At 40.5% G+C, this 27564-nt stretch overlaps 1 protein-coding gene across 3 annotated transcripts in view; it reads right to left on the bottom strand.

Annotated features, from left to right (window-relative positions):
* ZDHHC8 (zinc finger DHHC-type palmitoyltransferase 8) overlaps nt 1–26856 on the bottom strand; it is a 126042-nt gene extending 99186 nt beyond the window's left edge. The window contains exons 1-2 of one of the 3 annotated variants that reach the window (XM_057414905.1): nt 25544–26856; nt 23078–23173 (exon numbers count right to left, since the gene is read on the bottom strand). In XM_057414905.1, coding sequence (XP_057270888.1) covers nt 23078–23079 — 2 coding nt within the window. In that variant the 5' untranslated portion in view covers nt 23080–23173; nt 25544–26856. Of the gene's footprint in view, nt 1–18068; nt 18306–23077; nt 23283–25543 lie in introns of those variants that run through there. The other 2 variants (XM_057414904.1, XM_057414903.1) reach the window with 2 other exon arrangements.
* Nucleotides 26857–27564: the final 708 nt, after the last annotated feature.

The following is a 27564-nucleotide window of genomic DNA, read 5'->3' as shown; positions in this document are numbered from 1 at the left end:
AGCTGAATAATTACCACTACACAGATGTTCAGAACAATCCTGGCAACTCCTTCCTCTGCCCAATGCTTGGTCTTCCTTGACACCACAGTGAGCTCATCACAAGCAAGCATCAGCTGCTCCCAGTGAACGTTCAGCCTGTGCCCACATGCATACCATGGGTTTTACAACCATGATAAAGTATCTACTGATACTTTAATTCTGCCTAGGACCTTCAGACCAAATGGCTCTGGGTAGCCCCACCAGATCTCCTGGCATTCAAGCAAAAACACTACCAAGAAGACATGCTCATACAACTGTACAAGGAACACAGAAAGCATTTACAACTATGTTACCAGGACAATTAACCAAAGGGGAAACAGTTAAACTCTGTTTCGCATTATGTCTTGCAGATGAAGGCAAGTACTAGAAGATGGACACATGCCACCTCCATTCTGGCAGGGCAAAACATGTTACTGTCACACCTACCAGGTTTAATATGAGCAAAGGCAATTATGATGGAGTGCTTCAGAGTTAGGAAAAGAAAAAACTGAAGCAGGCTGAAGCTTTAGTATTTCTGCTCTGGAAACTCCATATTTCACAGAGCTTTTGACCCAGTCACTTTTACTGACATTGACAGATTATTATTTCGCTTCATCCCTTCCTGTGTACTCTCCAATAATAGGGTACAGCTGCCAAATTTACCCTAGTTTATTCCTGGAACACTGTGGTAAATGTTTCACTTTTTGTCCCTGTACTACATAGATGCTAGTGTATGCAGCCTCCACATCTCAAAACCTTCTCTTGCCCCAGAGGAGAGATAGACACTCTCCAGAAAGTTTGCTCTAAAAAACCTCAGATCTGTAATCAAAAAGCAGCAGTCATCAGGTGTTAAAACCAGAGGAAAACATCAAGTAAACATGAGGTTAGCAAGAGTGACAAGGCTTTTCAGCAGCCAGTGATGAATTAATGTGAGATTACGTAGTAATACCTGCAGCCAGCCCTGACTGGGGACAGCTTATGCTTAATGCAGCCTTTCCACCAAGCAGCTCACAGCTGCACAAGAACTGATGAACGGTTGTGTCTCAAGCCTGCATGAAACTCCCAGCTTGGACTCTGACAACCCCCAGACCATGACAGAGGAGCTGTTAAGGAAGCTATGCAAATGGAAGATACTTCAGTTACATTTGAGGAAGCCACGTTAACATGACTCACAGAATCACAATGGAAATTCTGAAGGATTTAATAAACCAGAGTGAGCCATCACAGCACTCTCATGTTAGATAATTTTCCTGAGGAGTGCTTGTTAAGAACTGCTAAAAACCAAGTAGTTCATATGCAGAGAAACTTAAGAAAATCCATTTTCCTCCCGACTTGTTGGACTGACCTCAGTGGTGCAGCTGGGGATGAAGAAGGTCAAAGAGGCTTTTGTTATTGTTGTCAGTTATCATCGCTCTGTCAGCCTCCTTCTCCTGCATGTGAAGATTCACATAAGTGTAAAACTGCTACAACATCTATGTAGAAAGTTCTGTTTGGGGCGATTTGGGTTTACCCGCCGAGGCGCTGCAGGGACTGCTGTGAGGAGCGGGCTGGGCTGCCCCAATCCGGACCCGGCCGGTACCCGCCGGTTCCACCACAGGACGCGGCTGAACCCCGCAGCGCGGCTGGTGGCGCCTGAGGGAAAACACATCAAAAAAGGGCAAAACCTGCGAGAAAAGGGCGACCAAAAAGTGTGCGAGGCCCATGCAGCCTGTGGAGGACCCCATGCTGGAGCAGATCGATACTTCCTGAAGGAACTGCTGCCAGCTGGGTAGGAAGAGACAGAAGATTTGGGAATGCACGAAGATCAGCTTGCAAAAAAATAAGGCGGGGGGGGAGGTATTTAGTTTTTGTCTTTGTTTCTCACCATCCAAGGCTATTTTAATTGGCAATAAATTAATTTTCCCCAGGTTGAGTCTGGTTTGTCCATTATGGTAATGGGTCTTCCTCTCAACCCATGAGCTTTTCCATCTTATTTTCTCCATCACCCTGTTGAGGAAGGGGAGCATGACAGTGGCTGGTAGGTGCCTGGCAGTGACCAGGATTAACCCAGTAGGGCAGGGTAAAGGGCAAGTCTTGGGTGGGAATTCACCCAGCCTGCTGTATGCAGGGCTGTAGTCAGGATGAAGCCCTAACACAGCAACAGCCTGCTTTACGCTGATGTCTCCAGCACCTGGCACAATCTACCTGCACACAGTATTTCCAGACTCTGAAGCCATAAACTGGTAATTCTATAGGAAACATTAAAACATGAATCATAAGCAAGGGTGCATTTAAATCTGCTGTCATCACTAGCTCTGATCTTTTAAGCTTTCATCCTGACATTCACTATCCTTGCAATGCAATGCTGAAGGGATGGATAGAGTACTGACAAGTCTCACACAAAGCGCTGAGGAAACAGCAATGAAAAAAAATAATAAACAAAAAAAGGAGAAAGATTATTTCACCAGAAATCAGCCAGCCAGATCTTACTAATCCTGACTGTAATCACAGCATCTAAAAAGGACTATGGACAAGTGTACTTCCTTATTTAATTGTTGCCAATCACCTTTAAGCTAGAGACACCACACAGAAAGCAGTTTTACGGGGGGGGGGAAGGAAGAAAAAAGTGGGAAAAAAAATCAACCTGTTTGCTTTAAATTTATCGAGATGCTGGACTTTTAGGGAATTCAGGGAAAAGAGATATGTACTGGGGGAGGAGGTGAGAAGAAAAGGGCAAAGTGCCAGAATTTATTTTGAAGACTATTTAAAGTATTTGAAATTGCTGTTGACCATAAACTGAAAAAAAGTCACAGAAGAAAAAAATATTGCTGTATCTAAGTGCCATGTTCCTATGATAGTATGGAACAGTGTCATATGTTGCATTAAAATGTTCTAGCTGATCATTTCTTGTCTTTTTGGCACTCCGCTTACAGACTTTTTAAAGTGTTAATTAAAAAAAAGAATCAAATCAACACTACAAATTGGACAGACTTGTGTCCTACAAACAGGCTCTTCTGACCACTCTTTTGTGGAGCTGGGGCTCGGCCAAGTTCCAATGAATCTGTGGAGAGTTTCCAACAAACTGTCATCACAGCAGGACGCAACTCTTCATAGGGTGATCATACATGGCAAGTGAAGTGACGCTGAACTGTCACTAAACAAGTCTGTTTTATAGTACTGAATCTTCCCCTAAGGCTCATCCAAAAATGGAGATTGGCAGTTTATTTCCAGATACACATTTATAATCTAATGCACCTAAAACCTTCTAGTATCTGTATGGAAACACGTTTTTTGGATTATTATCATATCGTGGGAGCGTGATGAAGAACACTGAACTGGCAGTACCTCTAGAATACAAAGAGCTTTAGCATTTTTTCTATTTATAAATAAAATGGGCCATGAAAAGAGACCTGAACATGCAGTACCTTCCCTTTAGGGATTCTACTTTTTTAATTATCATTTTTATTTTCTTTATTTTGAAATCTAAAATTCTTGATTTCAATTACATGATTGCCTCTCAAGTGTGCCTAGTGCAGCAGCCATTGTGAGTTCATTTACTGATTATATTTTTAGAAGGCTATTTCCAAGATTTAGTTAAATAAGCACAAAAAGAAAGTTAACATGCAGGTAAAGTACTACTAATAATTTGGAAATTCAGCGTAGATCTATTAACTCTTGACAGGTTTCTGCTTTTTGAACATGGACCTGGACAAAGCTATTACAGCACAGAGAAAAAAATCAGCAGTGAGTTAGTCTAGGCCTCACTTACCTTTCTTCCAATAACCTTCAGAATACCACAGGTAAAGTCAGGGAAGTGATACTCAAGTGTTTTTATATTCCTGGAGAAAATAAAATGCCTTCTGCATTACTTCTGTGGGAACCCAGAAGATTCCTTCCCATTCTGCAGATTCTTCCTTAAGATACACTTCCTTTGTCTAAACATTTAGATGGAGGGGAAAAAGAAAGAAATCCTTGCCTTGACACATTAATTCACAATTCTGCTCTCCTGTCTTTCCATCCTGCCCCCTAGCAATTAGATGAGAGCAGACTCGTATATTGTCTGAAGTGTCTAAATTATCTAAAGGAGATAATTTTGTTTGAATCACTGTTTTCAGAACTCAGACAAAGAGCAAACACAACCTTTTTAAAACTGTCACCCTATGGAAGTAGCAGATTTAAGAGGCCTGACTTTCAGCAGATAGGCTCTGCTGCTTGAAAATTAGGAAGTCCGACTTGAAAACTGAGGAGTAAAGAGAGCAGCCACTGGAAAAATCAGTGGGAGAGTGTTCAGATCTGTTGATGGCACTGAGAGTGCACAGGTATACAGCAGTGTTGCAGGGTATTTTCCATTCTAAATCACTTTGCCAAATTCACTGTTAGACTGCAGTCTTTCTGCTAGCTCTCCCCTTCAAGCAAAATATTTGTCCCACTTCAAGGTTTTAACCAAAATGATTCAGGCATTTCCAAGAGGAAGTTGAGGAATGTTACTCTTCTTTTTCTGTTGAAAAATTAATCGTTTCTACATTATAGAACAGGATCTTGTCCTTGGGCAGCAGACAGTCCTCTTTTAGAAGGATGAGGCCCGGGACATACCAGCTAATAGAGGCAGATGAAGTATCACAGGACCAACAGCCCTCCAAGGGATTTAAACCAAGCAAGCACCCACTTGAATGCCTAGGAATAATCACTTTGCAGTGAGATTCTAACTAGCATGTCAGGAGATCAGAATCTGGTTCTAGCTTTAGATGTGCTTTTCATCCCATCTGTGTAACTTTTAGACAGCTTCATTGAGTTATTTAAACAGGCATGGTAGGAAAGAGTGAGAAAGGAACTAAGGGAAGAAGTCTGAATTAGATGCAGACAGTTTAATTTATCTCAATATAACTGTAAACTCTTATTTATTAAAAAAAAAAATAAAATACAGCACATCATTCCTTGCTCCAAAGAAAACACTTTCCGAAGGAAGAGGCCAAACTGGGAACAAGAGACAGAATGTATATTAAAACCTCACGTTTTCTAACTAAAGAGTTGGCAGGACTTACATGCCCAGGGGAATCAACCCCTCATCAGACATGCAAGCATCCACCCATCATACATGCATAGTTTGCTGTTTTGGAGACATACCACAACATACATAATAGCAGAAGCAGCTCAACAGAAAAGTATTTCTAAGGGAACTGAGAAGAAAACTGGCAAGAAGAGACACTTTTTAAATGCCAAGTGGATATTACACTCAAAATAGCTTTTCCTCATTTCCACAGCAGTTGATGCAACACAAATAAATAAAAGCCGCTCTGAAAGATGCAAACAAAAGCACACAGCATATCCATCACAAAATTGGAGGATCCAGTGCATCACTCCACTAAACAGGGCTCTCATGTTCAGAAGAGCACAATGTAACTGGAAAATTGCTGGACAACTCCCTACCTGTTGACCCAACCCAACTCTGCTTACTTTTCTGGACAAGTCAATTCACAGAGAATGCTTCCTAATGAGGAATGAGATAGAAAAGCTGGTCAGCCTCTGTGGAAAGGATACCAAATGCAGTGAGTCACAATAAAGACAGTGACCCAATGAGAGCACTTACAGCTTCAATACAGACAGATTTTTGCACTAACTCATAAAAGACACCCCAGCCCAACAGACGGGATTAGAGTTTGAGCTGCACCTTGTACCACGAATCCCTTTTCTGTACTGTGGCACTTCAGAAGCTGAACAAGCAGCGGATCACCCTATGCATGTGTATTGGGCAAAAGGCCTTATAGAATCTACCTGAACAGGCTGATCGGGAGGGCACCTGTCAAGTGAGAGACTGAGAATAGCATAAAAATCTAGCAAAGAGACAGACAAGAGGCAGCCAGATATCCCAGGAAGACCCAGAGTGACTGTGAAGACCGCTCAGAAGTCACACAGGAAGTGAAGGATGTGTTATGCACAGGGGTTAGTGCTTAGTCTAGACCCATGTCTCTCCTTGAGATGGAGAGTGACTGCACCTAGTTGCTTATGACACTTAAACCCCCTGTACTTCTCCATTTCTTTCTGCTGTCAAGTGCCTCTGAAAAAGTAAACCACACATTCAGTTAATTCTTAAAGTCAGGGGTCACTGCAGCAGCCTGCTGCAGCAGCTCTGCAGTCTGGGGTCAACACAAGTCCTGGGGCCAGACACTAGACTGGATACAGAGTCTGAAGGAAATGACAGGTGAACAATATGTGGGTCTGGCAACCACCTTCTTCAGGTGGCCACCTTGCCAGGTCTGTGGCCCAAAATTCACAAGCCCCCAACATCCATCACGGGAAGACTTAAAAAAACCCATCTAGATAGTAAATGAAGAAACAATAGCTGGCTCAGATGTGCATTTATGTTTTATCAGATATGAATTATAAATCAAACACAGGAGGCTAGAGAAGGAATCATTAATTTTTCAGTTCTTGAACCATAGATACCATGTTCAGTTCTATCTCACTAGCCTTTTCTTGCATTAGCCATGCAAGAAAAATTATTTGGCAGAAGTAATTAGCCATTGTGGAATCACATTCAAATTGAAGTTTAAAAGTCTAAATGTTACCATTAAAATTTTAAGGCAGACAATGAAGCTTTAGTACTTTTATCTCCATATTCATACATTCATGCAGATTGAAGTGTTAACGAATCAAATGGTCTTGCTGTATGACTCTCCCTTGCATGGTCCAAACTGACATGAGATGGAGAAGAAACTGTAGAATAAACCATGTCTTCAGGAACCCTCTATGAAAGAATGATCTTCATTGAGTCCTGGGCTGACAGGGCATTAGCCTGGAGTTGCCATATATGTGCAAAACCTCCTCAACACCAATACTCCAGTTGTACAGTGACATCCTGCCTCAGTTTCCCTCTTTGAGGAACAGGGATGATAGCACTGATGACCTAATTCACAAGTTATGCTGCTGGAGTCCAGAAGGCACAGGGACTTTAGCACAGGGAGTAGCACAGTTCTGCCCCAGATAACTACCAGTGTAAGAAACAGCCACAGGTAGAAATTTTGCACTTAATTCAGAAGGATTAAGCAAATTGCCAGAGAGTACAGAAAGGTTTATGCAGGATTAAGACCTGAGCCCAGGCACTAGGCAACCCTGATAATAGTCTATTCACAAAATCATATTTAAATACATATACACACCCAAGCATTTTCCCAGCTTTGCATCTTTTACAGCCTTGCCCTCTGACAGAATAATGGTGTCTCCTGGGCATCTCCCAAAGGGGAATCACACCTATGTAAGTCAGAAAGGGTCCCACGAAGGCTTATGACCAAAGTTTCCTACCACTAACGGCCAAATGTGACACAAAAGATCACTATGCTATTTTCTGTCTTCTTCAGCTCAAGCATTACAGAAGGAAAGCAGATGTTTTGCAGCCTGTTGAAAACATTGTTTATCATCATCAGCCGGGACAAATTCAATGTCACGTGTAAGATCTTGTATCTTATTATCATTGCCATCTTTCTGTCAAATGCCATTTTCTGAAAATACACAATGACACAACCAGAACCATCCCATTTCAAGGGACCAACCCTTTCACTATTCTAAACAAAACTGTCTGCCTGTCTCCTTCACTATCCCCCAGGTTCTTAAGAACACTTTTCATGGAGATAGACTTTTATTTCAAAATTTAACTTTCAAAATGTATATATTATATGAGATGAGGGTATGTTCTCAGCACAGCTCTGCTGAGACAAGCTGAGATGGCGCTTGCAATTTATGTTCTGATACAGTTCTGTATCTGGACATGGACTAGAGGTTCTGTTCCACAATTTAAAGAAAAACAAAACAACAAATAAAAATATATAACAAACCCCACATTGATTTAATGGCCACACACAGCAAGTCCTGTCACTGTAATCTTGCGTTGTCTTTGCACTTTGAAATCTGTGGCAAATATTAATCCCCTTTGCTGATGCAGATGCTATAACTTCCATATGCGAATTTGAAGTTACCTCATCAGATTCAGTGGTTCCGTATCTCCTGCTTTTTGACTCATCCTGTGTGTGAAGAAGCAGTCATTTTGTATACCTCTTCCTGCAGAATTATCAAAACTTGGTGATATGAAAAAACATTCCAGTGCCTGTTGATGCTTTTATTGGTTTTGCCATGAAGACTTGTTAGCAATTAACACGAACTGCAGTATGTGCAAAGCCAGCCTACTTGTGCACCCATCAAATTAAAAATGACAGAGGCTGTCAGTTTGTACAATGTTATTTTAAAATGCACATAGTATGAAGTCTCTTTTTAGTCCTGCATTACTACACAAGATTGTACTTGGTTCTTTGCAGAGTAACTAGCATGCAGTATAAATAGAGTTAAAAAATATCATGAGAAGTAACAACCCTGTGAATTAGGATACTAAATTATAACTGTATTATATAACTGATATATAACTTCATTGTAACAGGGTTAGCACGCCCTGTCTGTTCACTGTTATGGCTCTACCTGTAGCAGTTTTTGCTAGCTTTTGCATACTTCTCCAGCAGTTTTAAGCATTTAACTTGGTTCAAGGCCAGTTGCAGAAGTTACAACTGAAGGCAGGCAAGAAACAGAACTGATCTGGAGGTATGGACCAGAATAACATTTCTCATCAAATAAATTTGTTACAGTGGTGAGTTCAACTTGTCACCTACATAGCAGATAAGAAAAGAGACAAGATCTTAATGCACATACACAGGGAAGTCTTGCTAATTTTAACCAAGGCAACATCAGGACTACATGCCACATAATACCCAAAGAAAGTGAGCCCCGACAGGCCAAATCCCGGCTCCATCAGAGTGACTTCTTTGAGCTAGAGATGTAAAGTCTGTATAACCCCCAACAATTAACCTAGACTGCAACTCGAACCACAAACCTCACTCAATCTACATTCAAGGAGTGACTCAGAAATTTGCTTCCATGTGGCCAGGTGATAAGGCAAGACTTTCAAACAGAAAGTGTAGATGTGAGACTTAAGAACCACACAAGGGAAAAATGAGATGATAATTTAAACAGGAACCTAGAGTTACTGGTCAAAGTCACAGGTCTGGCCTCATGAAGACCATACAGCCATCCCCAAGCCCTCATTCCACTATTGTGCTTGGAATGTTAAGAGGAGAAGCCACATTAACAGCACAGTTCCAGGGGGAAGTCTTTGGGCAGAGGTTCCAGAGCCTGCTAGTGGATACAACTCCCAGGGAGGGAGAGCACGCCCACCTACTCAACTAATGGCTCCTGCTGCTTGGAGCCAAGAAAGTGCATAATCAAAAACTGGGGTTTGGTAAAACACATGAGGTGGTTCAGCAAGCTGCTGACAGCAGACAAGGGTTAACCACAGTGTTATTAGATCATAACACATCTGGAGAGTCTTACTGCTAGGGCAAACATTAATCTTCAGAGAAAGCTAAACATGCAAAATGAGAGAGATCTCACTCATGAGAAAAAAACTGAGAGGGAGGTTATACACAATGAAAATAATCCCAAATAATTTTTGAAACTGAACTGGCTGAAAATGGGGGAGAGGAAGTGTTTTTCCATGAGAAAATACCTGCACCTCCTAGCCAACTGGGATCAGAGTAGGCAGGAAAGTTTTAAGCTGAACTTTTCCATTTTGAAGCATTATTGTGATTGACTCAAGTTTAAATTAAAATGATGCTTGTTTATAAAAAATGTCCAAGCTTCCCTTATTCCCAGCACCATACTTAAATTGTGTTGATATAGATATTACATTGGATTATTTCCCTGAAGACATGCAAGAGAGCTAATGTAAATGCCAATTTAGTTTTAGGAATCCTGAGAGAGTAAGGTTTTGCATTGCCTTTATTTACAAAAGCCCTTATATATTTAAGCAGTTTCAAGTTTGCTTTGTTAGGCTCCAACTTAAAAAGTAATTTGTTCATTTAAGACTGTTCTGTGATTAGTTTAGTCTGAGTGCATACAGGGGTTTTCTGGAGAACAGTCATTTCAAAGTGGCACATACAAACCTTATTTCCGTGTATTACTGAGTAGTGTGCCCCTATGAACACCTCCCTTCATCAAAAAATAATGACATCATTTTATATGTGGTTTGACAAGAATCCATATTTCACGTATTCCCATCTTCATACTGCCTGCCCTGCTCCATAGAGCTTGTAGTCCCCCAGCACAAAGGGCAGCATTTCCAAATTACGTGACTTCACACAGCATTAAAGTGCCTTAACAAAATGGTGCACGTGTGTGCTGGCAGCAGCTGCTTTGGTGTTTAGATCTAAAATTCAAGAGGTCTCTTTCCTGCACCTGGCTCCACTGTCCTTTGTTACTGGTTGATCTCAACACACAGCACTAGAGTACAGATATTTCATAAGGATTTCACATTCGAAGTCCACAAATTCTGTGTTTACACCTTCACAAACAGAAAACCATGGTAACCACTGCAATACCCAAGTATGGGTTACTGGACAGTTTATTCCATAACATCCATCAAGAGAAAAACAAGCACCCACTAATGTCTGTGTAATAGGTTTAGAGCTCAGAATATGAGGTGCTTTGGACAGCTTTGGAGCAAGTCTAGCTAAATTGCATTAGTAATTGTGGAAGAACAATCACTGAGTAATTAAATCCTCTTTCTGGATACAGATTATGGGTTGCAGATTTACATAGTATACACTGTGCTGTGGTGTACTCATTTGAATTAATTATGACAATCACCAAGCAGGGATCCCCAAAACCACCTCTCCTATGGTAAAATAAGATTTAGGCTGGCTACATTTTTCCAATCTCCACTATTCCTGGCAGAAGGCGGCAGCAGAATTTCCATTTAAGCCTGCAGCATTACTATTTCAGCCCCTGTGCCTCTTCCTTTCAATTTCATTAGCAGCACCCACTGACAAATGACCAACTAATAGTAGCTCTCTAACAGTGCAGCCAAATTGAACATTACTTTTGAATTAGTGAGAAAGAAGTCTTGTATCTACTGGCTCAAATCAAAGAGCAGTAAATCAGTATTCTATTTTTGTACTGGTTACACAAAGGTACTACCAATTCAGCTTTTAAGATACTTTTCCCCACTCCAGTATGCCTCTATTTCATGCTCTAGATTGGCTTATACCACCTTATACTGTATTTCAGACATCTGCTAATGCAAGATAAACAGAACTTATGGTTTCCCTTCGTAGGCTTTGAAAGGTTTCCTTGTACACTTAGTAACAGAAAACCTGTTCTAGGTTACCTTCCACAGGTCCCACCGATCCCCACGCCACAGTGTCCTACATCTGATTTCAGATAAGAAGCACCCACTAACAGAATAAGTTAATTACACACTTAAGGTTTTTGTGTAAACAACAACTGTCCCAGGTAATGAACCTCAAAAATCAGACCTCTTAAGGACACATGTATCTGTCTCTCAATTTAAGTTTTACTTGTGTTTAGAACAGCAGCATCCCTTAGCTTGCATTACCAATAAGCCAACTGAATTCCCATGTTGTTGGAGCAATTCTGTAGAGATTGCTTCTATTTATAAAAGGACACATGTGTGGCATTCTTGAGCAAACATGGACAGTATTCAAATCAGCATTTTGAAAAGGACTTTAAAGAAAAATAGAAAAATGGCTTATATATTCATGTAAAAAGGCTGAGAGGCCCACCCTGATCTAATTGAGACACTCATTCCTGTTTCCATACCTCCTTTATCTCTGCTCATTAGGAAAAATAGGAAGGAGGTTGTTATTGGCATAAATCACACAGTGAACCGCAGCTGTGCATGGCCCATGGACAGGAATAACTTTGATTGCATTAGCTCTTCTGCCTTTAAAACAAGATCTACAGTGAGCATTGACATGCCATTCTGATGGTTGCATGTGCACAGCTGAGGATGTCTACCTATGGACTCCCACCAAGAAACATGGTTCTCCTTCTCCCTCTCCCAGACTACAGGAAGAAAAAAATATTCCTGTTAATAATAAATATCAGTGGGGGTTTTCTAAAGGAATGAATTTCAATAGCTTTCAAAAGTGTCCTGTATTGCCAGCTTTGCTAGCCTCTTGGAAGCAGAGATGATAGAATCAACCAGATAAAAGCAGGAGAACTGAGCTCTCTTTCGGCATATTAAAAGAAACCAACACAACTTTTCACACTTCAGCTTAATGGATTTTCCTGCTGAGATTGCCTTTTTATCTTGCATGACAAGTTTGTCTAGATTCTTTTTACAGAAGTTCTATACCAAGATGAAACTGCCACAGCTTAAAAGGACATTTCTTTGTCACAACAAGAATAAATATTTTTCAGAAGCTGACAGACATGACAACTGAGATGACTCAGGTCAGTCTGGCAAGCTTTACCTTTCCTGGATCACAAGAAGAGTGGACAGGAAGAACCAGCTGTTAAAGATGCATTTAAGATGGAAAATGTTAAGATACCTCAGAAGGCTGAAATGCACTACTTGAAATCACTGTTTATTTGTGAAGTCAGTTTTGAAATTCACTGATTAAACCAACACACCCTTTTTTTGCACACTCTTCTTCTTTTATATAGTGTCATTTACTGTCAGTGAATGTCTGCTTTCTGAAGCTGCTCCCTACCAGCTCCAGCAATGTCTTGATTTGGCATGTGAGAAAAAAAGAACTAAAAAAATTTAAAAAATCTATCAGAAATCCACGAATACATCAAGTACTGAAGTATGGTTTAGAAAGTTCAAGAAGGGGAATTTGTTCTTTTTTACAATTAGCATGACCGACATCAAATGAATTTCTAGAACAGCTACAGACAGACAAGGATGACAAGCTTTGTTTTGCAAAGATTCCAGAACTCCTAGGGTAGCTGGTGTGACTGATCAGGAGGTACAAGGAGGAAGCAGAGAAGCAGTGGCAATGTATCCATGCGCTTTCACACACACCACAGCAAACCTTGAAATTCTGGCACCACCCATCACAAGCAACTGCCACCAGAGCTACACCACATCCACCAGCAGTCTTCAGCAAGTTACTAGGCAGAGGCCAAACCATAAGATAGAATTCATGCTGTTTAATCTTCATATGTTGGATAACCCAAGCTATGATTTTTTCTTTAGTATCTTTAATTTCTCTTTTTTGTGCATATCAGTATCCAGTTCTATTTCCTCTAAGCTGGTATGAAATGCACCTGTGTTACAGATGAAGCTCCATAACATCTGCAATATAAATTTTAAATCACTTTCTATCATTTGTTCTAACTGAAATCAGAACACTGAACTGGCAGAAGTTCTGAACATCTGGAACTGGAGTTCAGTGAAGTCCTTAAAATACTTTAGGTAAGAAAAACATCTTTGGAGACAAAATTCACTAAAGCAAAGATGATGTTCTATTAGCTTGACCTCTGCTAGTGACTAAACAAACCCAAGTCAAACCCGCAGATGATGCTTTCCCATTTTTAATCTATGAACATATACAAGTCATGGGAAGACGAGATCTAACAAACAGTCCAAGAATCTAAGGTACACATATAATTATATTTCCATTAACTACCATCTAGAATGGCTACTACAGTTTTGAACTTTAAAATGCTATTACATATTTATTTTAGGGCTATTCTAGTGCAGGATCAGATAATGGGGGATGGGCATTCTTATGCTTTAAGAAGTACATTTGTCATAATAGAAATGTATCTGAATTCATATACTGGTAACCTGGATGTTTCAGCCACTGCTGGAATGCTTAGTCTTTTTAGTTCATGAAATACAGTAACATGATACACAAATGTGGGGGGAATACCACATTTTTAAACATTTATGAATAAACCCAAGGCTTTCAATCTTGCTAAGGTAAATCCACCAGCTCTGCTACTGAGTACAGCCATGCTTCCTCCTTCTACCAGCTGAATAGCAGGGTACAAGCTCTTTCTCTTATTTTCTTTCCACCACTCCTGTGACTTCAGCTTCAGTTGCTCTTCTACACCAATTTATGACTCCTCAGTTGTCTCCTGAATGTTATTGGTATTAAATTCCCCTGTGCCACAGACTGCATTAGAGTGCCAATGCATATGTCTGTGGAGTATGCTTATGATTACCTCCCATTTACGACTTCTAAGAACAAAGCTGAAGTCTCATTTTCAGTAGTGCCTGAGTGAGTTTTCATCTTATTTGTGTTTTCCCTTAACCCAGAAAATTACCCATTTCATTATCCTGTTGAAGAAATAATATATAGCAGCATTACTACCATTATATCAAAGAAGTAGTGGCACCTGGACCTTTGATGTGAATTATGTGTTTCTGCTGTGCTTCAAAGATGCTCAAGTGCCTGCATGCTACTGAAAGCACAGTCTGAAAAAGGGTATTTTATCAGAAATTTCTAGTCTACAACATTCAGTGAGAGAATCAAGACCTTTTTTTTTCCTCCTTACTAAAATAAGCCACAGTTTTTCCTTAAAACCTTATGCTTTTAGCTTGCTGTGTAATCTACAGATACAGGCACTGCAGCTGCTAAACTTGGAGGCTCTCAGCAATAAAAACTACAGTAAGTAGCACAATTTAAACAAGTGAACTACTAGCTCAAGAAAAACCATGGAATCATTTAGGTTGGAAAAGGCCTTTAACATTGTTAAGTCCAACAGCTCATTGGGTGACATGCTTTACAGCATTATGCTTACTGACAGTTAAGCTGCATTCTCTATTATTACTGAAGTTAGACAACCTAAAATAAGGCAGGAAGTTCTCAAAAGTCAGGTTCTTTGAATGATCATATCATAGCAGCTGCCAGTCCAAGACGTAAGAGTCCAGACTTCAGTAAAATAGGTTAAATTGCTATCTCTACCAAAAAGCCTTATGAGAAACATGAAGAAAAATGGTTTGGGTAGAAAAAAGTTCATGTCTGCTACAACTGAATCATTCTGGATTCTTGCAATGTAAAGAAAAATTGGTTCTGCCTTCATGATGCCATTTGATTTCATGTAAGTAAATTAATCTAATCTTTATATATTGATACATTCCTTCATAATGCTTGCAGTTAATGCTTGTTTACCTCTCCTACTGTGACAAATTAGACACCTACTCACATGCTTGTATTTATTATTAAAGGAACACACATGGAGAGCTAAAAGCCTGTGATAATACAACTGCGATATTTAGCTGCCTTTCCAGGCAATAATCTTGATAGCTAAATAGTTCAGTTCCCCCTCATAAATGCAGAGGGAATATAACACTGATACAGGGAATCCTAAATAGCTAGATGAGGAAAAAGAAAAAAGGAGAATCTATAATGGAATTTAACCAAATTATAGTGTATCACTGATCCACACTACCATGAAATAACAGTGGGTACCATGTACTTCAAACTCTCTTTATATGCTGCCATTTAGCAAAGCTGTTTGGACAAAAGCTAAAAATAAAGGCTATACTGCTAAAAACTAACCCTGGCCTTCAAGTTCAAAGATATTTTCATCTAGCCCAAGACACTTAACAACATGTGGCCTGAGCCCACAAACACGCCTAGGGAGAAAGCCCAGTCAGAATCTCTGGTTTTCATACCTGTTACTCAGAAATATTTGCAGCACCCTACAAGGATTGTTTTTTATATTCAGTAAATGGTTTGTAAAAAGTTATTATTCAAATTTTCCACACACATTAACCTTCATTATTCAGTTCCACTGCACTGAAGTTGCTTGTGTCCCTGATAATCCCACTGAGCTGATTTGCACCCAAAATTTGATATCCAAGACCCATCTATCACCAGTTTCACATATTGATGCACAGGTTGGTTCATTAACAGACAAAGCAGCCTTAGAGCTTAATGACAAATAAGGAATTAATAAAAACACATGTAAATTTTCTGCTCATAAAGTTCTTGCGCCATGAAAGTAAGCATGGATTAATTTAATAACACTGCTTAGAGCAATTTTAGGCCAGTGCCTCAATCGCTGCATGTCAGAGATCTACCCAACATCAAAAGAGTTGTGCAAATCAACACCCCTGAAAATTCAGGTCTATCTCCTCAGCCTTTAATAACACATCCAAACAAAAAGATCTTCAGAGACAAACAACTGCCTGTGGAAAAAGATAAAAATGGGAGATGCTTGAGAAAGGGGAAACTACCCACTGTCACGTAAAAAGACACTGATCCCATGCATAGTACTTGCTTTGATTCCAAGACAAAGATAGATTTTGTTAGAACTGCTCAGGGTAAGAGACAACAGCGATTCCATACACATTTATCTGAGTATTTTTGAATGGACAGGACTCCAGATACTGCCTGACAACAGTTGCTCAATTATGTGTTACTTTTATTACACACAAGACTTGGCAGCAGCAGAGAACGTATGTCTGGGACAGTCCTCAGAAAAAATTACTAACACTTCAAGATGCACAGGCCAAGTTACAATATGGAGAGAGCCTAAAAATACTTCATCTTGCATGTAATTATTCACAGATAACAGAGGGAGCAGAGTTAAGTTGGAGATCTGGTAATAGACTAAAGCAAATTGCTTCTTCCGTACAGTAACAAATCCTAAAGCAAACATGTCAGTTGATGTCCTGCTGCCAAAAGGATGTTTCAACAACAACTGTTACCCAGAAAGTCTTGTATCACTAGTAATCGTAGCTCCACATTGGAAGAATCATGTGAAAGCAAACACACAACTTCCAAAACAACCTGAGCACGCATCCATTTCTCAAGGTGCAGGAAAAATAAATGCTGGCATTAAGATCCCACCTTCATATTATATTTGAAAAACATCCACATCACCCGCGTCAACCAAGTTCATCCCAAAAGCCAACTTCAGCCTTGTGTTTGTCCGCGAGCGCCAAACTATAATTAGATGCCCAAATGATGAATGAGGGGCTTATATTTATACCAGTTCTTGGGGCTTGTACCAGTTCTTGAAACGGTTCAATATCCTGAAAGGATTTACCAGCACTTTATATCAAATGCATTAAAAACAGGCAATGAGAAATCAAGTCACATTAAGTCAAGAGCATAACTCAAGCGTCAAAATCTGTTCTGATTTAAAGAAACTGTTAGACAAAACAACATTTGCATTTTATTCTGGAATCCTACATTGAGATTATTGTGCCAGTAATGAGCATTTTGACACATGAAGAATCACGTCACAGCCAAACCAAGAAGCATAAGGACACGGACACAGACATACTCCCACTGTTTGATAGCCTTCTGCTTCTAACAGCTTCAGTAGGCTCAGTTCAAAATTACCAATGGCAAACCAAGGGAAACGGTTTCAAAATAAATGAAACAATAAATCTTAATATCCAACAGTGCTGTTTTCTCCTCTCCAAAAAGCGGCTTAGTCAAAGCTCATTTCAGAGCAGTTCTGTAGCATCTCTCTCGAAATACCAACGCCTCTGCAGGGAAGCTGCCGCTGCCCCAGCACAGGGAGGGGAGGCGATCTACATAGCTCAAGTTTATATAAAGGAGGAGAAACAGAAAGCTGAAGCACTACACCGCTCACATACTAATAGAACTACAGGAGATCCGCAAGCCGCCCGCCAGAGCTCAATTCTGCATTTAAGGGAGAAAGGAATGAGGGAAGAGGAAACAGGGAGGAAGGGGGGGAAAAAGTTTCCCCCTCCCTCCTTCAAGCAAATCTGAATTTGTCCATTAGATCCTCAGGCTTTTAGGGACAGTTACATAAAACCACGTAGAATCCGTGATGTCTAGAACAGGATTCCCTCTACTTCGAAAGGCTCTGCCGGATAAACCCCGAAACACAGCGGAGACCGAGGGAAAGGCCAGCTCGCCCTCCTGAAGCAGAGGCTGGTTCACGCCAGTCGGCATCAGGGCGGCCGCGGCTGCAGATGCATTTCCCTCCCAGACACCAAGAGCTGCCTGCAGACCGGGGGGAGCGGGGGGCTGCCGCTACCGGCTGCCTGTGATGGGCACCGCCAGCAGCTGCAGGAGTCCGGCAGCATTTGTGTTCCATGAAATGGAGGATCCGACTGTCAGATACGCTTTATGGCACGGAGAGATCATCAGCCTCCGCAAAGAGAAGGAAGGAAGGGACAGCAGGCGGCAGGGATGCAGACAGGGAGCGGGACCGGCAGCGGCGGGGCCTGGAGGAGCTGTCAATCCCCGCCGCCTCCCCCCGCCCGGGCTCCCCTCCGCCGGAGCGGTACTTACGTGAAAACAAAAAATAAAGTAGTCGAACCCACTAATAAGGCGGCTGCTGTAGAGACAGGGATGTATTTAGTAGGTTTAAACCTCTTTCCAGTGCTGCTGGGCATCCTGTAGCTTACACATCACTCTGTAAATCCGACCCGAGAGGACGGAGCCGGCAGGATGCGGGTCCCTCCGGCGCGGGCAGAGCGGGACCCGGGCGCGGGGCGGGGCGGCGGGAGCAGCTGACCTCCGGCACAGGAAATCCCACCCCCCGCCGCACGGATCCCGGCCCCTTAAGGTAGCGCTGCGGGAGGGGCCGGCCGCGGAGGCAGCGCCGGGACCGCGCCTCCCGCAGCCGCTGCGCACGGGGTGGGGACCGGGCTCCCCCCGCTTACACGGAGAGCAAGGAGAAGGCTGTTCAGAGCTCTCCGGACTGCTCCTGGGACCTTAAACCCATCTGAACAGCGCTCCGCAGCTCGGCTGCCAAACGCCTCGGCCCTGCGCTGCTGCACTGCCGCAGCCCCCGGTCGCGGCCGGGCTCCCCGGGTCCCTTACCGCGGGTCGGGGCCTGCAGCTGATTCACAGCTGTTCAGTTGGACACGAATGCAGCTCAGGGAATAAACCCGACATTCCGTTCAGCTAAACCCGGATTTATAGTAGTAGAACTGCTGCACCGTGCCAAATGTAACCGATTGTAGGATGCACACCTCAGTGCAAACAGAACTGAAATGACAGTGTGTTCTTTTAAAATCCATCCCTTAGCATCAAGAGGTGATTTAAGGTAACATCAGAACGCTCACCGAACCGGCTTTCTCGAGAGCACGGTGAGGACGGCTGCTCGGCTCACATCGCGACACCACCCCGCAGCAACTCCCGGTCAGCAGCAGACCCTCAGGCAGAAGGAAGGGTTCAAGGGCATCTGGAAGTTCAGAAACGAACAGCAGGAGCTGCACCTTGCCCCCTCCCCTCCTGCTCTCTTCCCCAGCCGATCCCATTTGCAGCTAACACAGCTAAACTAACCACTGTACAATGCAACAAAAGCCACATTTGCAGCTTGTAGGGTGTTCTCAGAAGTAAGCTTGCCCTAGAAGGTACATACTCCAGTTCTGTTAAGATCTAATTTTCCATTTTAAGAGACTAGATGAGCTCCACAGTCATAAAGGTATTAAGGACAAACCAAGTAAAACGCAATAATAAAGCAGTTTGCAAAAAAGGCAAGCCCTGGAACAACCAAACAACAAACCCCTCTGGAACAACCAGACCCCTCTGAGAACAAATGCCAAGTTTTATCCAAAAGGGATGAAAGCCAGAAGGCAACTTAAAACCTAACAGGGTTAGGTTTTTGAGGAAAGGGAGGGACAACACCTACTTGTTATTTCTGAATGCCTGGAGGACACTGAATGGTTCCTATGCTTCACTCTCCTTGTCACACCAGCTTATTGAAATAAATGATTCTTACAATCCTTGTAACTCATCAAAAGGTCAACAGCGTCACACAGAACCCAATTCCGCATACTAATGTGGAAGCTGCTGATGCATCTACGCTGGCGTATCCAGCTGGTTCAAAAGCACATCTCTCCATCACCGTCACCACAGGTTGATGCACACTAACGAGTGGTCTCAAGTAGGTGAAACTAGATTTCTTTTCAACAAAACTAAGCTGGAAGGAGCACACCTAATGTACTCAAGTCAGTTAGTTTGGCACCACTTGCATGACATCAGCAGAGGCTTCATGACATCCATCAGTTAAAGGCCTTTTCCCTCTCCCCACTCAAGCAATATTCTTAGTGAAAAATTCCAGCTGCAAACAGAACCCTCATTTTTCCACTGATATTTTAAACTGGAAAATATTGCTATAAGAAGCATTACAGACCGTTTATGAAGCTTGGTTAGCATCCTGTAATGGACAGCAAGAGTCTTACTCAAATGTATTTCTTAAGGCTTGAAAAGTAGTAAAGAAGTTGTCCCCAAGTGACAGATCTGCATTTTTAGCATGGACATGCAAGCATCCCTTCTAGGTGAGCAAGAGAAGCAGGAGTTTCTAGCAGGAGTTAGGGAGTAATAAGTTCATTTTAAAACAGATATTTGGAAGTTGGTGTTTTACTTCAAATGTCGTTCTTTTAAGGACAAAGCTTTTCTGGGACAGTAGCATTCCTTTATGTGAAGAGGAATTATTCTTAAGGAGACTATTCCTACTCTGCTCTCTGCACTTCATTTACTTTCAGTTATATTTTCCTGTGAGGATTCCCACTGCTCTAGAAAGCCTGCTTCTCAAACGCAACTTTGCAAGTGGGGTGTATTCAGTACTCCTGCTCCTACCACCCTTCAGAATGGTTTTCCCTTTATCACAGACACACTAATGCTTCTCCCCAGTCCCACTGTAACAACCCAAACTTAGATGATCAATTTTCTAAGCCACTCCTGCTCCAAAAGGAGGTACTCAGCAGCAAGAAACTGCTTTTTTAAAATCTCCTAGCCATGCAGTGCTTCTATAGAGGAACACTAAAGACAACAGTGTGAGTACATGGTATCAGGGCACAAAGAACTGTAGCTTTCATAGCAATGAATAAGGCACTTCATCAAACATCAACTGATCTTAAAGATCACTGTGGAAACTGGCCTGGGCTGCACAGTCATCCTGTGGATCAAGACTTCTGCTGCGCTACAGTGCAGTCATGTAGAACCAGCATTTCCAAAAGAGGACTCAGTCATTCCCTGTTGCAAGGCTACAGTGTTAGGCTGAATTGTGTATTCAGATTCTTTTTTCCTGCTGCACACTGTATATTACCTACCAGAAAGCTATGAAGTTCTGTAATTTGGTGTCCAACAATTCCCACAGTTCACCTCAATTCCTTCCCACTAATGTTCCAATTCTTGAGAATTGATCTATTTTCACAACAGCATAAAGCACTGCCAAGCAACATTCAATCTCACTGCTACAAGGCAAGTATATTTAAAGTCTTGAAAGTCTTGACTTGACCACTGAAATAGTAAGGATGTCTGAGGAGGACTGGACTAAAGCAGAAGAGGCATGTCTCAGAGTTGCTCTCTTCAGGAGCAACACCTTTATTTCAAGGACTGTAGTTTCTGGATTCAGGACACCTTGTTAGTGTGAAGATCTTGGCAGTACCAAAGTAAAGAGCAATGGCAGCATGAATGAGGAAAAGACTTAATAACTACCCAAAGAACAAACACAGCTGCAAAGAACAATCTAAAAATAATCTGGAAGTATGGCCAGTAATCACAGGTCTGTTTGCAAGATTTTACTCAGAGGTTTTACCCCACGAGGAAGGGCCATCCACGGCAGCTGTGCCAAAGCTACATGCCAGGGTACCATCTTCAAAGCTGGTAAGAGGAAAGTCACAACAGAGCAAGCATCAAGAAATCTTGATTGCCATCAAACTGTCATACCAAATAATGACACTAATGTTAGCTGGAATCTTTTCTTGGTCACTGGGCAATTCAGCACCTAACTCATATTAGCTGTTATTAGTGACCAGAATAAATAATTCTTTTCTTACTGGATTTGCTTACTACAGTAAATGCCATTTGTCAGCTCATGCAGTACTGGTGACCTGTGAACTGTTCAGGGTCATGGGCAGACCCTGAAGGACCAGCAATGAGGTATTCAGTAAAAGGGTTTCTTCCCTCTCAAACTTGCTGTGCTCCATACAGAGCACATCTAGATTATCCCATGCAGCATGGTGCTGGCAAGGAATCCAAACAAGGTTAGACAGTTCTGGGTACAAGCCAGGCCCACTGGAACTTTAATATGATGATTTTCATTTAGTTGTCCAATTTTAATTCTTACTAGAGATATCAAAAAATTATTGCCTAATAATGAATTTTCAGTAGCCTAAACAGTAATCCCACAGAATGCTCCAGAATCTTCCAATACATACTTTCCATGGGATTGCATTTACTTAGACCAGAACTCATGTATTTCCCAACTGCACTGATAAGGCATGTCAAGTCACATTTATTATGAGACTTCAATTACTTTATTTACAGACTGATTCCTTAACCGTCCCCACAAGGAACTACTTACATATGAATAATGTAGGCCTCTGAACAGTTCTGAAGATGCATCAATCATCCTGTTTAAAATCATTAAGAAAGCGTAATTCTCCACTGGAATGGAGTATCACTCGAAATGATACTGCTGAAACTCAGAGCAAACAGCAATTCATGTATCAGCAAACAAATTAAGGTATTAAACCTGATAAGTACTATTTGTATGAAACAATGTAACTTTGATTATATCTAGTAGAATAGTATTAAAAAATATCCTCCAAAGGACGCAAAATTTTCAGTCATTTTAATGCTCAATCCATCCTTGTTGACATTTACATAGCTGTAATTGCTTTTACAGAAAAACAGCATTAGAAAACTATACCCTTTTAGCTACTTGAAATGAGGACAGCCAGCCCAACAGGAATAGGCAAGAACTTATCACACCATTAGTTCCTCTATTAACTCATAAGTAAATTGCACATCTTTGTGAAACAGTCAATATCTACAATACAGTGGATCAGCTGGTGTAAATTTGTGAAGACTGATTAAAAATAGCAGCATCAAAAAGCTGGATTTCTCCAGCTTGAAAGTTGAAAATATCTGTAAGACTATGAAGCTCATTAAACACATGCAGCATCGAACACTTTCCACAAAATAAAGTTTGCTGTTCCATTTTTGCAATTTCACTAGGAGATTATAGCAAACTAGTTATATAAACAAGTCTTTCAAATACGAACTGGAGTTAAGTCAGTGGCTTATGTCTAATGTCACAGAAGTGGCCAAAGATACCACATACTTAAATCTGCATATCAGAAAAATACACCAGTCGTCATAAATCTGATGCACAGCTAGAGATACTAATAACTATCCAACTCTTAAAGATAAGCAGGATTTTTTGCTCCTGTGCTTGTCAGTTTTCACAAATTTAAGAGTTATTTCCTTATTATGTAATTGCACAAGCTGCTTACTTGAGAGACCACCTTGTTTCACATGAACTAGTCTGAAAAATCACTTACATGTACAATCCACTCTACAGCTGATTACTTCAAATTTATCTTCATCAAGAAAATTAATCCTGATCTGTTGCAGTTAGTTTTCATTATCTCCTGACTCTGAAAATGATACATTGTCAAAATTTAGTTAAGGATAGCGAAAGACTGGTAATTCCTCTTATTTCCATTTTAAAGAGTAATTCTAGCTAAATCTAATTAGGACAACCATTAAAGTTCTAATAAACCATTAAAAAAATTCCTTTAGACACACCTCACTTTATTAAACACGTACAAGTTTACACAGAGACAAGACCTCAGTAATATAAGAGCCCTTTGAAATCAGTTTGGCCAAGGGTAAGAGACTAGGCTTGCCACAGACACCTTAGAAAACACAGCTTACTAGAAACAGATATTGGGAACAGAAGGGCATAAATGAAGATGGCCTCAGAGACTTGATTAGAGAGGTTTGGGTTTGTTTTCAGTAACTGCACCACTGTTTTAAGTACTCAGCACTGAAGACTGTACAGGAGATCAGAAAACAGTGAGGCAGTTTATAATGTTATCATCTCCCCCACAATCTCCATTTCTACACAAACAGTTGCAATTAAACAGGTAACAAGTGGAGTTTTCTGAACTCTGAATCAGGTAGTCTTGCCTTTAAACTTTTTCGTTAAGTTAGGTGACAGAATGCATTGAGATGAAGCAGCACAATGCATAGCCTGTAATGGTAAATCAGAGTTCAGTACAACTCGGGATTAGCCAGAAAGCAGATGCAGCATTCACCTTCTGAACCAGAAAGGTTCTCAAACTGGGAAATCCACACTCCTGACTGGTACAGCTGGTTTGGGCAGTGAGCGCTCTTTCAGCATAGATGCTCCAGCATCCTCAGGCTGCAAATGCTTTCTGAACCAAATACCTCCCCAGACATCTACATAAAATACCAATTGAGAAAAGAGGTGGTACACCTGAAAACCTCACTCTCCTCCTCCTCTTCTGCACAGCCCTATCAGTTCTTTTCATGATGAAGATACACATACATATCAATCCCTCACTTTTCAGTTAAAATTGGAAGAACTATTCAGACTTCTATATTTGCTCTTTACATACAGGTATTTCTTGAGCATGTTGTATCAAGAATACTGATTCACAACATTCTTACATCTGCATAGTGTTGAAAATTTTAATTTTCTGAGGTTTTGGTATCAGAGAATGTGTGTTTGACACAAACTACCCTAATACACAGGAAATAATAATCATTTACAGTGTTAAAATGCAGCAAATTGGGATGTTTGCAATTTGTGAATATGACATTCAGTATTACTAATACAAACTTATTCCTTGAGGAAACCCCAACCTATTAGTGTAGTCTTCAAAATAATTAACACAGAACTTAGAGAACTATTCTGAGTTATTTTTTATAATAAAACTTAAAAGTCTATTTTTTAAGACCTTAAATATCTCTGAAAAAGACTATTTTGACGTTCATGAAATTTACCTAGTTCTAAGTTAAATTTGTTATTCAGGTGTTCTCAAGACATTCATTCATCCAGTTTTATACACAGGAAACTTAGTACCAACAAACGCTAGGTTACTGAGCCTGGCTTAGTAAGCATCTTTCTTTCCCTGAAGCAAGAAGAATTTGTACAAGTTAAACTTTAGCACTTGACAACGCTTTACTAATCCTACTGTATTTTCTGGTTTTACTGAAAATGGATTAAAACCTCTTAAAAGCACTTTCTGTAATATTCAGCCATATTCTTAGCAACAATGTTATTGAAGTGAGAAGCACTCAAAGTGACTTTATTTTCTAGTCAGCTGCATTAACAAAATTATATTCCCCATTATTTTAGTCAGCAATTAAACATGCCAGAAGTTATCATGCCTTGCTGGGAGTAAAAGGAAAAGTAGCCACTATTCAACTGCAGGTGATAAAACAGCCTAGAAATCAATTTGTCTCTAGGGTTCTAGAGACAAATCTCAACACACTCCTATAAAGTGAAGAAATTAAAGATTCAGTTAATTTCTGTACTGTGTCTGAAGAAAGAATTTGATATGTTTCTGCATGATCTATTTTTACTATGGCACAATACCTTAAATTTAGACCTTGATATCACACTGCAGTTATTATCCGAATTTGTCACCCACAGATTCAGGAACTTCTGCATGACAAGCCAAATCTGTGGTCAAAGGGCTATTACAATTTTTGGGCTAAGTTATTACTTTAAGACTCTTTACTGCCCAATAAGATAGGTCAGGTTCTGCCATCTCAATGACCCTGTTAATGGTCAAGATGGTGGGAAAGCAAGATCCCGCGGATCTAGGCAGGGAGGACAAGATGACACTACATCAGCTAGAACTCTTACTTAGCATACAGAAAGCTACAAAAACATTTCAAGGACATCTCTATGTCAAATATAAGAAAAATTATCATTAGAATGACTTAAAACCACAAAACCTTATTATACCGAGATCAATTTTAAAAATACTTACTGCTTTTTAACTTGTAGAAGAGCACACCTATGCCTTCTAACGTGACCAGAACACTGACTAACCATCCTTTAGTTTAGAAGACATTCTTCAGCCAAATGCTATTCAGAGAATTATTTTACTTTGTGGTCCCTTATCTCTTGGCTCTGAGACTGCAGACTTGCATTAAGGATGGTTGTAATCCATGAACTGTAAACAGGGATCAGTTAACCTAAACAGGAATGGAAATGCCTTGAAATCATTTAAGCATCCATGAGTAAATAAAGAGGGGCAGAAGAGAGGGAAATAACATTAAGTAGGCGTCATCAATATCTAAGATTGAGACAAATTAAGTCATTCAAGTGTTCCTCCCCTTTTCTGTATGATGTTTGACAGCAAAATTAAACTCACCCATTTTGCTGCCTTCATCACTGTGCTGCCCCTGCAGGCTAAAAATGCACTCCCAGAAAGAGTTCTTTAAATGAAAAGCAAATCCTTTAAATGAAAATTTAGATTTATTTTGAAATTTTTAAATGGCATTTTATCAATTTAGACACACTGTTTGACATTATCAGATCAGAGAATTTACAGTGACTCACAGATAAAGATTTGGCTTTTACATTCAAATGCTAAGCACTTCAGAATAGCTTTGTCTTGTTATTTCCAAACCAGAAACACTAAAGAGCATTTTACTTTACCTTTCAACCATCTTTGTTAATTAACAGACTTTTGACATCTGCTGTACTTGAAGGGGAACATGCACAACACCAAAAGAATTATGTCGTTTGAATGAGTACCTTAATTACAGCTCCAGATTTCAGACTAGTTCATTGTAGCAGCAAAAGGAAGTGCTAAAGTAGAAAGACAAGATTTTAAGAAATACATTTTCCTCAGGTAGACTGCAGAGCCTCACTTACTTGGAAAGCCTCTTTATGAAGACAGAAGGGTCTTCCTATCTAATGTTGACATCATACAGTCTTAGTTCAGCAAACTTTGGCAAGTTCTCATAATTATTGTGGAAACAGTATTAAAGAATTTCATCCTATCCTAATGCTATCCTTGTATTAGATTAATTGAATTTCACTGTTAACCACCATCAGACTTTAAACCGTGTCAATTTTATTGCTCACTATAGGTTTTTTTCCTGCTCTCTAGCACTAACTTAAAACTGGATAAACAGAAAACATTTGCAGAGAAAAGATTTGATCAATTTGCCTATTCTGGCAAGGAGAGCACCCCTGAAGTGTGTACAGCATAACTGTTCCAACACTCATCTTAAAAGTTCAGAACCCCTCTGGTTTGTAAAAACAATGCAAGGTCCAAAGCACTGAAAAAAAGCTATAAAGTACAACTTTTATGATGTGATGACACAAGGAATCTCATAGTAAGGTACTCAAACAATTAAGATTCCTTTGTATACACCTTAACGTAAGAGGCTGCCACTGCCTTCAGACAGCAAGCAGCACACCATGAAAGATCTTGGACCACAGCATCAACTTTGTGCTAGAGTCAAGCATTTAACAAATTTATGGTGCATGAGGTAAACTGAGATTTTGTCTTGTAAGAGGAAAATACTTCAAGTCTCACATAATACATTTTCCCCCTACCTTTATTTTCACTGTCTGATGGAACACCATTAAAAGTATGGCAGGAATGCTCTATCGCCCGATTCCAGAAGTCTGCTGCACTTCAAAAAATCAGGCACATTCCCTGCTCAGGAACACACAGCAGAAATTGTGAAGGCTCTGTTATATTACAGTTTTAGAAGCCACATAAGAAACATGTATATAATCTTAATCTTCCCTGTTACCCTAGTTAATCCACAGGTATGATGATATGTATCTCAACATCCAATGAAACAAGTGTATTCATAAGCTCTTAAAGTACATAGAAAATTCAGTTCTGTCCTCTGATCCCATTTTCAAGTTTGTTTTATTCACTCTTTTGGATGACTATAAATAAGTGTTTCCACTATGGAAAAGAAAGTTAGCACAGTACATTTTCATGACTGGGGAATGGATTTTTCTGAAGACATCTTCAAAAGG

Source organism: Pezoporus wallicus, unplaced genomic scaffold, assembly GCF_028554395.1.
Source record: "Pezoporus wallicus isolate ANWC-B61680 ecotype Strahan unplaced genomic scaffold, APGP_CSIRO_Pwel_v1 contig_8047, whole genome shotgun sequence".
NCBI classification, from domain to species: domain Eukaryota; kingdom Metazoa; phylum Chordata; class Aves; order Psittaciformes; family Psittacidae; genus Pezoporus; species Pezoporus wallicus.
Note: the sequence above shows the minus strand (reverse complement) of the source record. Positions and strands in the feature narration are given on the sequence as shown.